The sequence below is a fragment of the Hippopotamus amphibius genome, chromosome 11, assembly GCF_030028045.1.
Source record: "Hippopotamus amphibius kiboko isolate mHipAmp2 chromosome 11, mHipAmp2.hap2, whole genome shotgun sequence".
NCBI lineage: Eukaryota > Metazoa > Chordata > Mammalia > Artiodactyla > Hippopotamidae > Hippopotamus > Hippopotamus amphibius.
Window position 1 is genome coordinate 8775165 of NC_080196.1, and position 14961 is coordinate 8790125.

Sequence of the window (14961 nt, forward strand, 5' to 3'; positions counted from 1 at the left end):
ATTATGTAAGAAGGTGGCTCTCAAATCCTGTATCTCTAGACCTGCTGTCTCCAGATTTGTGTTGCAAACCGCTGTGAGTCCCTGACTCTGTCTCGTTTCTGCATCTTGTTTTCTCTGTCTCCAGTCTCCTCGTGCTCCCCTCCCTGAATTTCCTCCTCCTCCTCTAGATGGAATCTCTCATTTTCTTCTCTGCGTATCAGCCCATGTATTATTTCTTCCTTGAAGGTGTTTCAGGACCACTCTTCCTATTTCCAAGACAGCTGCGTTCACACCCTTCCGTGTTCCCTGAGCACACCATGGACTTAGTCATGCAGTTTCCACACGTAGAGAGATTGCACGTTTACTTCTGTAAGTTCCTGCATGTGGGATTGTTCATCTTCGTGTGTCCTTAGTGCTGGCCCACAGGAGCTAATAAATACATTCTGAACTGAATGAATCATTCAGTATGTTAATGTTTTTATGTTTTAGAAAGTACCCCAGAGTCTTTCATATGATCTGGAAATTTGGAATTTAGAACCTATAGCCAGCCAACATTTTTTTTTTAATCACACTTTTAGGGTTTATAGTTTTTTATTAAATTTAAGCAATATTTATTTTTACATTAAAGTATTTATTATAGATAATAACTGAAGAAAATAGAAACAGCTTTAAAACTGCCTGTTAATGTACTACCCTCAGATAGTCATGACATTGGAGCCTATTTATAGATCTCTGTGTGTAAGTGTGTGTACACATACATCTGTGTGGCACAAAATGTTTTTACATATACACTTCGAGCATTTTTTTCTATCAATAAGCATTTTAAAAACATTTTTAGTGGCTAAATAATACTCTGTTGTATGGAGGTACTGTAGTTCTTTAACCAGTACCTTATGGCTTCACATGTGAAATTGTCCCCAAGTGACTGTTAACATAAATGCTGCAGTAAATACTGCAATAGCAGTTCATTTATTGAACACATATGTGTTGAGGGTCTGGGGGCCTAAGCACCTGTGTACTCTGTTGAATAAGACATCATTTTCATGAAGAAAGCAGTGCGCACACAGGCTCTTGGAGTATCCCGTGAGGAATGCAGCTCTGGGCTGAGAACCAGGGGGTGCAGACCAGGGCCTGGGGAGGGGGGGCTCAGGGAAGCCTTCCTAAAGGAAGTGGTCACAGGTTATTGGCTACTTCCTTTGTTTTGGGGTGTTTATTACAGTACCACTTGGTTAATATGATGAAGCATATCCTTTTTTATTCATCATTGAGGGTTTTTTGTTTTGTTTTTGTTTACCGTAGAGATAGGTGTTTTAATCAGGTACATTTTGGACATTATTTAAATTACCTTCCCAGCTCCGTATCCCATTTGCTGTTACAAATGATAATAACATGCTTCCTAATATTAAAATACCTTTGCATACTTACTTTACACCCTGCCTGGGTGTGGCTTTCTAATCTCGCAATGTACTTCTGGATGTAGACTGTTATACCCCATGTTTGTTTGTGAGACTTGTATGGGGTGTTGATTTTTCTGCCCCTTTGGTCACATTTTGATATCAGGATTATAGCAGCTTTTAAAAATGATTTAGAACACCTTTTGTTAGCCTGTGCTCTGGGACAGTTTAAGAAATGCTTTATTCTACAAAATTGGCTAGAATTTGTTAATAAAACCATCTTGGCCTTTCACCTTAAAAAAAGGTAGTTCTGCGTTATTCTCTGGTAACTTTCTCAATCACCCCTGATTATTCTAGTTGAACTTTTCCCTTTCTGGATCAAGCTGAGTAATTTTATGTTTTCTGGAATTTTTACTGTTTAATCACAGTTTTCAAATTCATTAGCGCAGAGTTGAGTCTCTTTTTTTTCACTTATTTCAAGCAGTATTTTTCAATTTGAAATATTGCTAGTCTAGACTATAATTTTCAGCACTGCTGTAGAGCTTGACTTCCTGAAAGATATAGGTCTAGAGGTGTGTAACTTATGGGTTAAAATGTGTTACTTATAAAGATAGGTTTCCTTAGCCGATTTAGTGAACCCTGGGATCATCATTTAGAAGAGCATACACACCTGGTTATGGGTATTGGATGTATTTTTAACATTACGTCATCGTCATGTATTTAGTCTCATTGAAATAGCTGTAGCAGTTAACAGTAAGAACAGGGAGCTTGTACTGACGTGTGATGAGGGATGTGGGAGTTAGGCTTATTCAGTAGTAAAAATAGTGCAGTCGCATATGGTGATCTTTTTTCAATCAGATGGTGTTTCTTTCAGTAAATAGAGGTGCCTTTTACAGTTCCTTAGGATCTACTTCATAAAAATTTACTATTAGTGTTTCCGCTTTGTGTTTTTAGGGCTCAGTGAAGAAGGAGAGCCTCTAGGTGTCAGCGCAGAGGTTATAGGTGCCTATCAGAACAGTAGGAGAGAAGGATGAGCTACTAGAATTAGAGTAGAGATCATTTAACTCCTCTGTAGGTTGAATGGAGTGATAGTTGATTCAAGTGCTTTCAGTGCACTGATGCAGTTTCCCAGATGTGGAAATCATGTGTAACCTTAAGGAAGAGAAAATGCCAGGTTCTCATGTGAAACCACCTAATGCCAGTGTTCAGTTTGTGTGCAGATACTCCTTTTTCTCTTTTTCAGGAACATCTGTACTTCTCTGTGTCACTAAATCACTCAGTCCGTCTTACTGTCCTTGTTACTAGTGATCATGAGATACAGAGCTGTAGAGAAGTGGATCCTACCTGCAGGGGTGGTGGCACAGAGAAGGGAGAAATGGCTCTGAGGAGGGTGTGAGAGCAGGTTTCCTAAAGGAAGTGACATCTCGAAGGGATGGGGTGGGAGGGGCAGCTGGAAGCATCTCAGGGACCTGAGGAAGCCCGCACAGGAGTGTTGCTGGAGCTGCAGAGGAGGGAGTGGGACCACAGAGAACTTCCTTCTCTGCACAGGGGAATCAGGCTTTCTGTTTACCATCAAGTTGATATTAAAATGATTGTTTAAGAGATGGAATAGTCTATAAGCGTCTGCAGGAGAGCCATTTTTTTTACTTTATATTTCTAGTTCTTCCTTTTGTACCGACACCAGGTAGACAGTCAATGCAATAAAAGCACACAGCTTTCATTGTGGACCAAATCTGAACAATTTAGTGGGTTGGTCCCCAAGACTGTGATGTCCTAGATCCCAGGGCTCTTGAGGAGTGGTGCTGAGGATCTGCGATGGTACAGGAGACCCATCCCCCACCCTTCACCGTAGGGTGAAAATGGTCAGAGAGCAGCACTTACTGTGAACCCTTATTTGAAGATTGCTTAATTTTTATAAATGATTTGTTTTTAATTATCTAGTCTTCTTCCCAGAACCTCAAAAGAACGGTGGTTTCCTAAGGCTCCAGGACTTTTTTTTTTTGACTCTGTGTTTTCAGATTGTTTCACAAATCGACATTTTTTTTTTTAATTTACAATTATTTACCTATGGTGAAAACAAAATATTTTTGCATTGTTTTCTTGTACAAACAAAAGTTTTAAAATATTTAAGGCATTAAACAAGATTGTTCATAACCTTTACCATTAACAGATAGTTTCTGTGCTTTACCGGAGAAGAAAAACTGCAAAAAGGTGTGCGTTCTTAATAGTTGCAGAACCAAAATCTCACCTACACAGTCCGTACCCTCTCTCCCAGCCTGTCACTCAGCCATGGGCCCCTCTGGATCTTAGGGACAATTATTGACTCATTTGTGTGTTGCTGGGATCTTTTCCAGGTGACAACTCCAAGAGTATTTAGTAAAAGTTGAATTAATTAGAATTACATCTTAATTTAAAGACAGTAAGAACTCATTACAGTAAGAACATGTTACTTATTTTAGATTTACCAGTGGTGTGAATGTCCATTTGCATGTATTTCTGTTTTTATTTTTAAGCAACAGAGAAACTACTGTTTACTTTTGAATGTGATGTGTAGTCTTTGTGAAATTATTACTTCAGATAACAGTGACATTGGGGAGGGCATGATGGAAGGTGTCTCGGAATCTGAGATCCCATTCTAAGTCGCACGCACCCCCCTGCCAATTGAGGCTTACAGTGAGATACATCCTGGCTGGGAAGTGTTGCCCTTGGTTGAGAACAGCTCTTTCTATCAATGGGTTTCAAGCTGCAGGTCTGCTCCAGCAGTGGGTTGTGAAATCAGTGTATTTGGGCAAGGCAGCATTTTTCATTTTTAATAGGAAAGGATAGAAATTAGAGTGTGGGTTAGTTGGTTTCTGAATTATGTATACATGTAATAAATGTATATATACACGTGTGTAATTGGTTGGAATGTAAAAATATATTTCTTACTCTGGGTCACAGTGAAAAGTGATAAATGTTGCTTTTAAATACTAGTAAACTGCCTTGTCTGAACCAATTAAGGGCATATAATAAATGAGTACTTTCTCTGTAGTTTTGGAGAGAGTCTTTAAAACATCATATTTTACCAGGACAATCATAAAGCATAGGTTAACTATAAACAGGACTTTTTCTAAAAAATTGAGGCAAAAGCTTATAATGGCTATTATAAGTGCTCTCTTTGAAGACCGTGTTTAACTATTGAACTAGAGCTCCAGGTAAAGGCATGTAAGTAAATGCCTCTGCCTAACACAGTAGATATCCTAAATCTGCTGGTTTATACACAGATGTAAATTGAGGTCATTTTTGCAAGAATTTGTTATGTTAAAGTACAAATAGAAGGTGGCCAAACCTCACCATACTAAACAGAAGCTGTTCTTTTAAGTATGCAAGTCATGAGTTTTGGCCGCCTTGAGCCCCGATTGATTCTATTAATAAAAAGTTGTTTTATTATATAATGCCAAATTATGTGGGCATAAACTTTTTTTTTTTAAATAAATAAATTTATTTATTTATTTATTTTATTGGCTGTGTTGGGTCTTTTTTACTGTGTGCGGGCTTTCATTTTAGTTGCAGTGAGTGGGGGCTACTCTTCGTTGTGGTGTGCGGGCTCCTCATTGCCGTGGCTTCTCTTGTTGCGCAGCACGGGCTCTAGGCGCGTGGGCTTCAGTAGTTGCAGCACATGGGCTCAGTAGTTGTGGCTCACGGGCTCTAAAGCGCAGGCTCAGTAGTTGCGGCGCACGGGCTTAGATGCTCCGCGGCACGTGGGATCTTCCTGGAGCAGGGATGGAACCTGTGTCCCCTGCATTGACAGGTGGATTCTCAACCGCTGCGCCACCAGGGAAGCCCTGGGTATAAACTCTTAATCACAGTCATTACTACTATGAACATATATAATATAAACGTATATATTATTTATGGTTCTTAAGTTTGGACAAATTGCTGGCATAGAAATAATAGTGCTTTTCATTTTCATGTTTCACAAAGACTGTATATTTAATATTTATTTACATTTTGAATGTCTCCAATGTACTTAGTAAATTTTATTTTTTGAAAAAGTGGGTCTCGTCCTTTTGTCACTTATATGAATACAGATTTCATCCATACTTTGGAATTCTCCTTTTGAAGTAAACATACTGCTAAATGCAGAATCTACTTTCTGCCTTTAATGAGGTTGTTTTTTTTTCAGTACTGCTTCCAGTTTCACTCATCATTTCATGAGAAATAACTAAAGTTTGTAAATGAGAAAAAATTGTATTATTTCCAAAGGTGGTCTCTCCCCTCACATCTTATCCTGGGTCTGATAATTAGCAGGAGGCAAATAGGACATTGCTGTGGGGAGTGCATTTGTCAGGATGAAAATTTAGTTGCGATTCCCCGCTGCTTGCTCCCTTTATTCTCATTCTCCCCTCCGCCTTGACAAGGCAGGCGGGATGGATCAGTATGCAGCTGAAAGAAGTCTGAGCAGTAAATCCAGGGTTCTTTGGATTTCTGGCTTTTCTGGCAAGGCTGATGGGGTAAGAGACAGCTAAAACCCAAGTTTGAAGGGCCTGTGGTGGGATCTGTGCCTTCTATTTACTTGAGGAAGGGTGCCATTGTGGAGGCTGCATCTTCCATGGCCAGTGGAGACCATGTTGGGGGCTGCTGGTGGATGCTGAGAGGCATGACTGGCTGAGGTACCAATATTTTGAAAGCATTTAAACCATACTCCAATGGACTATTTAAAATGTTGCATAATTATTGTTACTGTATTCATTTCAGCACAAAACAGTACACTAGGAATTTTGTAACTTTTACCATTGTACTAAGCACTGAGACCACTATATGAAATTTGGAACTGGTTGCTGTCATAATCATCAAATATGTATATCCTTATAAAATTTAAATTAATTGCTACCAAAGTTGAACATGTGCTTATTTACAAAATCCAATTGTGCACAAAGCACAGCTGGGAACGATAGGCTCTGGGCCCATGTGCCTCCCTCTCCATCCAACTCTTAGTTATTGAGTTGCGTCCCAACTCTTAGTTATTGTTTCTTTCAAAACTGTGTGCATATATAGCAGTTCTGTAGTCATTCGTTTTATCTAGTAGCTCTTTAATGCAGTATTCTACCCTCACACTTCATGGATAACTCTTAAGGGTTGGCAAAAGTGATGGGTATTGTGTAGTTGCTCTTCAGCCCATCATTTCCTTTATTTTTCCCATCCTTTTATTTCTTCCATGTTTGGCTTAGGTCTTAGGCCATCTATGAACTTTGCTTAGACTTGTTTCTAAGCCAGTAAGCATTTGTTGCACCTCTCTAATAAAATCCATGTGTCTTCATAAAGTATTATTTTTATGTACTTTTATTAGGCAGCTAAACATTTTTAAACTATGGTTCAGTATTTTAAATGTACTAATTATTTGCATTGTGGAAACAATTGGAAGTGGTCCTTGTAACTGTCATAATTAAAATTATAAACATAATTTTTAAAAGGACTTTATTATTACTTTAACAGTTTATACGTATTTGTTTCACAAATAATTCATTCAACAAATATTTATCACTATGTGTCAGGTACTGTTTATAAGTAATGTATTTGTTTAACTGTATTCCTATTTGTGTGTGATGAATTGACTTACACATTTTGTTGTTGTTTTTCTTAGACAAAATTGAAGAAGCACAAAAAGAACTTAATGGGGCAGAAGTGTCAAAAAAAGGTAAATTAAAATCAACCCTGGTATAGGCTGTATTTTTGCAGAGATTCCTGTACAAACGTCTTATTATTGCAGCCTTTCTAAATGAATCAGCGTAAACATATCACAAAGTTAAAAATCACCTTAAACTGATTGATACCTAAAAGTCTATGGACTTTGCTTTATGCAATGTTTTAACTGCATAGCATATTCTGTAACTGTTCCCCACATGTTACTGTTTTGCTGGTGGGGGTATGAAAGATTGTTGCAGCTCTCCTGAAAGCCCTGTTTGGGAGACTGTCCCATAGGGATAAAGTTACCCGTACAATTGGTACTGATGGCTGTGTTCACGTGTGTGTTTGCATGTGTATGTTCACATGGTGCAGTATTTTTCTGAAATGGTGTAAACCGAAGACAACTGAAATGATCCAGATGCTAGTCATTGTGGGAGTAGTTGCATCAATTGTAGTATGTTCATATTTTCGGCTGTTATGCAGCTTTAAAAAAGTGTTAATTATTTCAGTTGACTGTGATGATTTGTTGCAATGGTGAGAGAAGGGCAGAGGAAGGTGATTAACTTTTATTTATCTGGATTTGCATTCTTTCACTAGTTATAATGGGAAATTTTGTATAAAGAATAAAAAGCTTAAAAGCAAAAATCAGTTTTCATCACAGAAAGCATACTGATTATTTTCCCAGGTAATATGAAAAAATACATTTGATGTAGGACAGGCTGTGAGAGGGGAGGAAGGTGGATAGAGTTCCAACATTCTCTGCTAATGGTTAAAATTGAATAAAACGATATAAGGTTCTCTTTATGGCATTTAGATTTCATGATTTATTATTGCTTTGTCCTTGTTTTATATCTTCTAATCATGGTGGGATATTTCAGCAGAGTAATTTGGCCATTTCGAATTTAGGAATCCAGTGGAAATTTTTTTTTCTTTTTTTTAATCTAGTTAGGTTCCTAACTAGATATCGTTAATAGAAATAATTTCTCGTTGTCCAGGTTCTCCCTTCGTTGGACCAGCCTGTGAAGCCCCCAGGGTTGTTTGGGGTTGGTCTGAGTAGTTACCCTGTGATGTGTGGACACTGTAAAGTGTCTTCCTTCTCTTTCCTTTCCCCTCACTTGCCATGGGATCTCTGGAAGGCCCATATCAAATATCAATATGACCCTTTATTGACACTGTTGCAGAAACACAAGTCTAAGAAGAGCAGAGAAGTCACCACAGTCACGCCATCCCTTTAAAAGGTTGACTAAAGATCCTTTCCTACATTGCTGAAATCAAGAAGCATCTGAGATACTCAGACTATAAGAACCTAACGATTTAAACTTCTTTGTCATGGTCAGTCTTTTCCACGTCTTCTAATGGTTTAGAGCTGCTTCAGTTAGCAAAATAAATGTGTGCTTGTCTTCCTTTTCCCTCTTTTCTACCCCTTTGGCAAAGAGCTTTAAAAACAGTGAGCTAAATGTCTGAGGGGAAGGAGGAAATGGAACAGAGGTTCTAGAAGAAGAAATTGGATAATGAGGTTGAAAATAATCCAGTGGGCTACGTTTGGCAGGCTACACTTATTTAAGACCTAGGATGAATACCAAGTGAGCATTGCTCTGTGCAAGTCACTGCCTAGAATTTCTGCTCAGCTTTCATTTTTACGTACACGTTGTGGGCAAATTAAAAATAGTTTTCCTCCAGATAGTTGAGGAATAATATCAGCTTGTCTTTAACAACATGAGATAAAATTTTTGAGTAATGAAGGTCTTGAGATTTCTCAGATCTTTGCTTGATGAGCTGTTTGATGAAAGGAAATTCATTTCTTCTTTTGAAGAATATACTTTAAAAATTTAGAGTTTTTTACTGATTAAGATGAGTCATCTAGAATAGACCACTTTTTCACTATTTTTTCCAACATGCTTTTGGTTATTTCCCCCAAAAGTTTAACTTTTTTCTACATCTGCCTTTTTTTTTTTTTATTCCTACATTGCCCATAGTTCTAAGCTTTGTGTCCATTGAAGCTGCTGTGGTCCTTAACCTATTTGAGGTCTTTTCTCCCCCTCTTCTTTTTTTAACCTTTAGGACAAGTAACTAATTTATCTTCAGAAGCATTTAACATACTGGTAGGCTCTTAAGGGAAACAAACCTTGCATATTGGTAGATTAAAAAAAGATACATTCCTGTTTTCTAACATTTTAAGGACGGATTAATCTGTTTCGTATAATATCCTGGCAAAGAAACTGACTTTGCTCATTATACACCAGTAGAATAAAGAAGTGCACTAAATTATGATATTTCTTTTATTCTTTCTCTCTGCTTATGACTGAAAATCAGATGACTTGAACTTGATTTACTTTGATTTTAACCAATTTGGGGATAAATATAGCTTGCAACATTCGTACAATTCTCTATAAAGTCCTTATTTTCTTCCTTACAGCACTGTTTACTTGGTCTTAACATCCACTGTGCTTGACACTATTCCTAAAATTATTGCACGAGATTTAAATAAAATACGTAGTGAATGTCACAGTTGTAGTGATGAATATGTATAAGATAAACTGGGAAGAAATAAATCGGTTAGGAGAGCTTTTATGTGCTGTCTCATGAATAAACTTTAATTTTAATACTTTGTTTTAAATTTTTATCACACAATATTTCATACACAAAATAATATATGTAGGTATATGTATTACATGTATAATGTGTGATATAATATTATCACATATATGATATATTATTACATATATAATGTGTAATATGTATTACCACATATATTGAATATATAATACTTAGTATATGTAATATCTATTATTATAAATCATGAGAATAACATGGTAATCTTTGATTCTAATACCCAGTTTAAGAACTGGCATATTGCTAATATGTACTGTTGTATCAACCTACATGCTGGTCTCCATTTTATCCCACTATCTGCTTGGTAGAGGTATTTGCTGTTCTTAACTTTGTGTCATCATTTCAGTGCATCTTAAAAATAATTGTGTATTCTCAAACAATATCCTTTTTAGTTTTGTCTCAGTTTGAGCTTTAAAAATAAAATTATATTATGTGTAGTTGGCAAAATTTCATTCCTTTTATGGCTGAGTAATATTCCATTCTGTGTATATGTGTGTATTGCCACATCTTCTTTATCCATTCATCTGTTGATGGACACTTGGGTTGCTTCCATACCTTGGTAATTGTAAATAAGGCTGCTGTGAACATTGGAGTACATGTATCTTTTCAAATTAGTGGTTTTGGTTTTTTGAATATATACCCAGGAGTGGAATTGCTGGGTCATATGATAGTTCTATTTTCAGTTTTTTGAGAAACCTCTATTTTGTTTTCCACAGTGGCTGCACCAATTTACATTCCCACCAACAGTGTACGAGGGTTCCCTTTTCTCCACATCTTTGCTAACATTTGTTATTTGTGTTCTTCTTGATGACAGCTCTTCTGATGGGTGTAGAGTTATACCTCATTGTGGTTTTGATTCGCATTTCCCTGACGATTAGTCATGGTGAGCATCTTTTCATGTGCCTGTTGGCCATTTGCATTTTCTCTTTGGAAGAATGTCTATACAGTTCTTCTGCCCCATTTTTTAATCAGGTGGTTTGTTTTATTTTTTGGTGTTGAATTGTATGAACTGTTTATATATGCTGGATGTTAATCCCTTGTAAGTCAACATTTGCAAATATATTTTCTCCCATGCAGTAGGTGGTTGTTTCATTTTGTTGATGGTTTCCTTTGCTGTGCAAAAGCTGTTAAGTTTAATTAGGTCCCATTTGCTTATTTTTACTTTTATTTCTTTTACTTTAGGAGATGGATCCAAAAAAAATACTGCTGTGATTTATGAGAAAAAGTGTCTTGCCTATGTTTTCCTCTAGGAGTTTTATAGTATCCAGTCTTACATTTAGGTCTTTAATCCATTTTGAGTTTATTTTTGTATATGGTATTAGAGAATGTTCTAATTTCACTCTTTCACATGTAGCTGTCCAGTTTTCTCAGCACCACTTACTGAAGAGACTGTCTTTTCTTCCAGTGTATGTTCTTGCCTCCTTTGTTGTAGATTAATTGACCAAGTCCGTGGTAACATGAAATTACTTGTTTTCTTTTTTCTCTTCAATCAGATATTTTGCTTATAATTTATCTATTTTAATAAGTGTTCACATTTATTGCAAAGAGTCATTCGTGGTATTCCCTTACTCCCTCTCATCGCTGCTGGATCTGTAGTTGTGTCTCCATTTTCTCACTGTTAATATTGCTCATCTGTCCCTTTTCTTTCTGTCTTGATTAGTCTTGCCAGAGGTTTGTCTGAGTTTTATTCTACCAGCTTCTGAGTTTCTTGACACTCTCTTATGTCACACTTTCCCCTTCCATCACGTTTTGCTCTTTACTGTCTTTGCCTCTTCTTTGGGCTTATTCTGCTATCAAATTTCTTAAGTCGGAAACTGGGCTTATTCAGTTTTAAGTCTTTATTCTTTTCGATCAGAATCACTTAAAGCTGTTAATTACCTTGTAAATGTTGCTTTAGCTATATTAAACATGACTTCATAGTTGCTACTTTCATTGATTTCTGTGCTGGTTTCTTCCTTGACTCTCTTATAGAATTTTTTTCCTTTGGGGATGGTTGGGGATTTTATTTATTTTTTTGTTAGTGATTTCTGACTTAATTGCATTGTTACATTAATTGCTTTTTACAACCAGTTTGTATTTCTAAAATAATTTGCTCTCTGTTTCTGAATACTGTGTAATCAAAAGTTTCAGGGAATGTTCTATAAAAATGCTCCTAGATTTTACGTTAGACATTTTAGAATTCAGCATTTTACAGATAAGTTCACCATTTTACAGAGATGGAAGAGCTGAAGTTGAAACCTGTTAGATAACCAGAAAGTGGCATGAGGAATTTTCAAGTCTGTGTTATTCTAGTATTATTCTGCATCGTTAAGTGGATGAGAGCTGTGTTCTAGTGATACTTGAATCTGTAGTACAGTTAGTCCTGTTTGAAATGAACCCTTTGAGTGAAGAGATCACGTTTTAAAGGAATATTGTCATGATTCAGGAAAAATAGGAGACAAACAATGGGTATAGAAAAAGGTGGAGATTTTAGGTCAGCTTGCATTGGGATTTTTCATATTCTGTCTCAAACAGCAAGATCCTGAAATCACCACCACAATACCTGTAGTTGCCTTTTAGCAGCCATCATTCTGAAATTATATACTCTAGCCACCGGAAAGTTTTTATTTAAAAAATAATTTCTGTTAATCATCTATTTTCCCATATATATGAGAGTAATGGGTCCTAAGCATATAAGTAGTTTATGGCTTAAGAAATATAGTAAGGAATCTGTCCTGCTGCAATAACTGTGATATTCAGACTTGCTCCAAGGAGTCATTTGACAGTAGGATTTTTGTTAACATAGGCATAATGAATGGCCTGGAATTACCCTCTTGTTATCTGGGGAAGCTCGAGGGAAGTTAGGTTCCTATGTGAAACTAGACTGAGTAATTCAGAAGTGAGCGTGACAGACTAATGAGCAGAAAACCAGATCGTGAACTCTTAATTAGTGGGTAAATATGAAAGCTAGAGTTTGCTCACCTACTTTCCTAAATTTTTTTAAGCTCCTTATAATGTGAATAAGTTTGCAAGGAGTGCAAACCATTTTTTCCCCCCTTTTTTAAATACCACACATGATATTAAAAAAAAAGAAATGAAGGTTGATTTGGAATAGTATTTTATGTTAATAAGGTTATGCTTTAATGCCAGTGACATTCTCTTCCTTAAGAATTCTGCTAAGTATGCTTAAGAAAATACAAGTGCATGTTCCTATAATTAGGGATGATGAAGTCCTTCCTAAGTAAGACTAAACTTTAGGTGGCATAATGGAAAAGTTGGACTGACTTTTATTAAATTAAAATGAATTATGTTAATACAATATAAGATAAGATTAAAAAGTTTTAAAACAGTCTGGGAGAAAGTATGTGCAATAAAACAAAACTTGGTTGGGTTACTTAAAATGTTATAAACTTGGAAAAGCATTAGCAATTTATAAAATGAAAGCTCACACTGATACAGCCAATGGAAAGTGTAATATATTAGTGAGATGTCTGAACTATAGAATTTTTTTTAAAGGAATGCAGTTTATTTCCGTGTTATAGTAATGCTAGCTAGTTAATAAATTAAGTACCGGGAAATAATGTAATTAAATGAGCATTAATGGCTGTTTATTTTAAATGAAAATGTTTGTAAATTCTACTTTCTTAATGTTAAATGCTCAAAAAAATTCATCATGTTTTCCTTGTAAAGCTATTAGTTCATTCTTTTATTCAGTAACTTTTTATTATGCATTAGCCATTCTTTTTAGCCCCAGGAAATCGATAGGAAAGAAAAAGTCTGTACCTTAAAGGAACCTGTGCGCTTTAGCTCAGCTCTTGCCCAAATTATCATAAAATCTCAATTGGTAGAATCAAAATTCATGAGGTTTTCTCTAGACTGGCAGCAGTGCCTAACAAATTTCCCTCGGGAAAATAGCAACAGATTTTCCATTTTTTAGACAAGAAAGCCATCTCTTTCTTCTTTTAATATTATATTACTTGGAATTTCAAATTTAAATATTCAGATCTCCCGAAGTGTTCTTTTAGTGTAATAGACAATGCTAATGGCTCAACTAACAGGAAAATTAGTATTATTTAAATTATTTGTGCCATGTATATGAGTTAAAGGTATCATATGTCAATCCTGTCAATATTTTGAGTTTTAAAAATACTAAATCCCAAGAGATCATTGCTCTGCAGCTAGACTGGTGCCAGCTTTATAGAAGATGGTTTGCATCATGATAAACAAAGCATCTTTTAGTACATTAATCTAAAATAAATGTCTTGAAATATTCTGTTCATGTGTTTAAAGGCAAAAAACTAAAACTTTGCTTCCTCCAAATTATGAGAGGCAAAAACCCTCAATATATTTCCTAACAATGTTACTGATTACTGAGTAATCATTTATTAAATTAGAGGCTAAAGTAGTTAATAAGAGTTTACTTTTATAGGATTCATTGAAAGGCTTGCATTCTTTTACACTTTTATGGCCTATTCTATTGACTTCAAAATGGTATCGATTGCAAGATGCACAATGATTTCTTGCACCATTTAGGAAGGGAAAAAGTCACTGCCAGTTAAGTCAGGACACAGTGCTTTTATAATTAATTGGAAGATGCACCAGGATTTCAGGGAGATTAAAATGTTCAAAACACGTTTGTTTAAGATTCTATAAACTGTGTGTTTATGCCACTGCTTCAGTTTTTGGACAAGAAAGATATGAAATAGTTCAGATTACGATGTGTGGATTTGAGCTGCTTTGAGGACAGCATCCCTCAGGACTGTGGAAAAATAAAGGAATGGATCTCATTCTGTTGGTTCACTTGGGGATTCCTGGAAGAGTGATAAAAAGAAAATAACCCAGATTATGTTTACTTTACCATCTTTGCTTCTTAAGATAATTGACCTTATGCATATGCCTCTGTACTATTTTTTATATGAATCACATTGCAGGGTGACATAAAAGGATACTGTGTACTGCTGTTGATTTGTTTAAGCTTTTCTCCAGCTTTGCTTCTGTAACCTATGTATGGGGCAAAAGAAAGAAAAAGAAGAGCGGCAGCCTCAGATGTTTGTTACCTACATGGAGACGTGTTCTTCTTCTCATGTTTACTCAGGTCAGAGAATGCAGTACACACATCCCGTGAAAGTGCGGGCTATAATTCTAGGGGAGAAAAAATAGCAAATAAAAGCAAGGGGGGAGGTAAATGACTGCGAGAAATTCTAGAAAATAATCTTAAAACAATTGAAAGCAAACAGTTATGGAAACAACAAAATACCATTTCACTCAAATAGGGCAGTCTTTTGCTATTACTTTACTATTTCAGAGTGTGTTTTGCTTGGGTTATGCT

General features: G+C 36.1%; 1 protein-coding gene across 5 annotated transcripts in view; it reads left to right on the forward strand.

Annotated features, from left to right (window-relative positions):
* HIVEP1 (HIVEP zinc finger 1) overlaps positions 1-14961 on the forward strand; it is a 133948-nt gene that overhangs the window by 62227 nt on the left and 56760 nt on the right. For all 5 annotated transcript variants that reach the window (XM_057699477.1, XM_057699481.1, XM_057699478.1 and 2 more), the window contains one exon: positions 6997-7050. In XM_057699477.1, coding sequence (XP_057555460.1) covers positions 6997-7050 — 54 coding nt within the window. The remainder of the gene's footprint in view (positions 1-6996; positions 7051-14961) is intronic.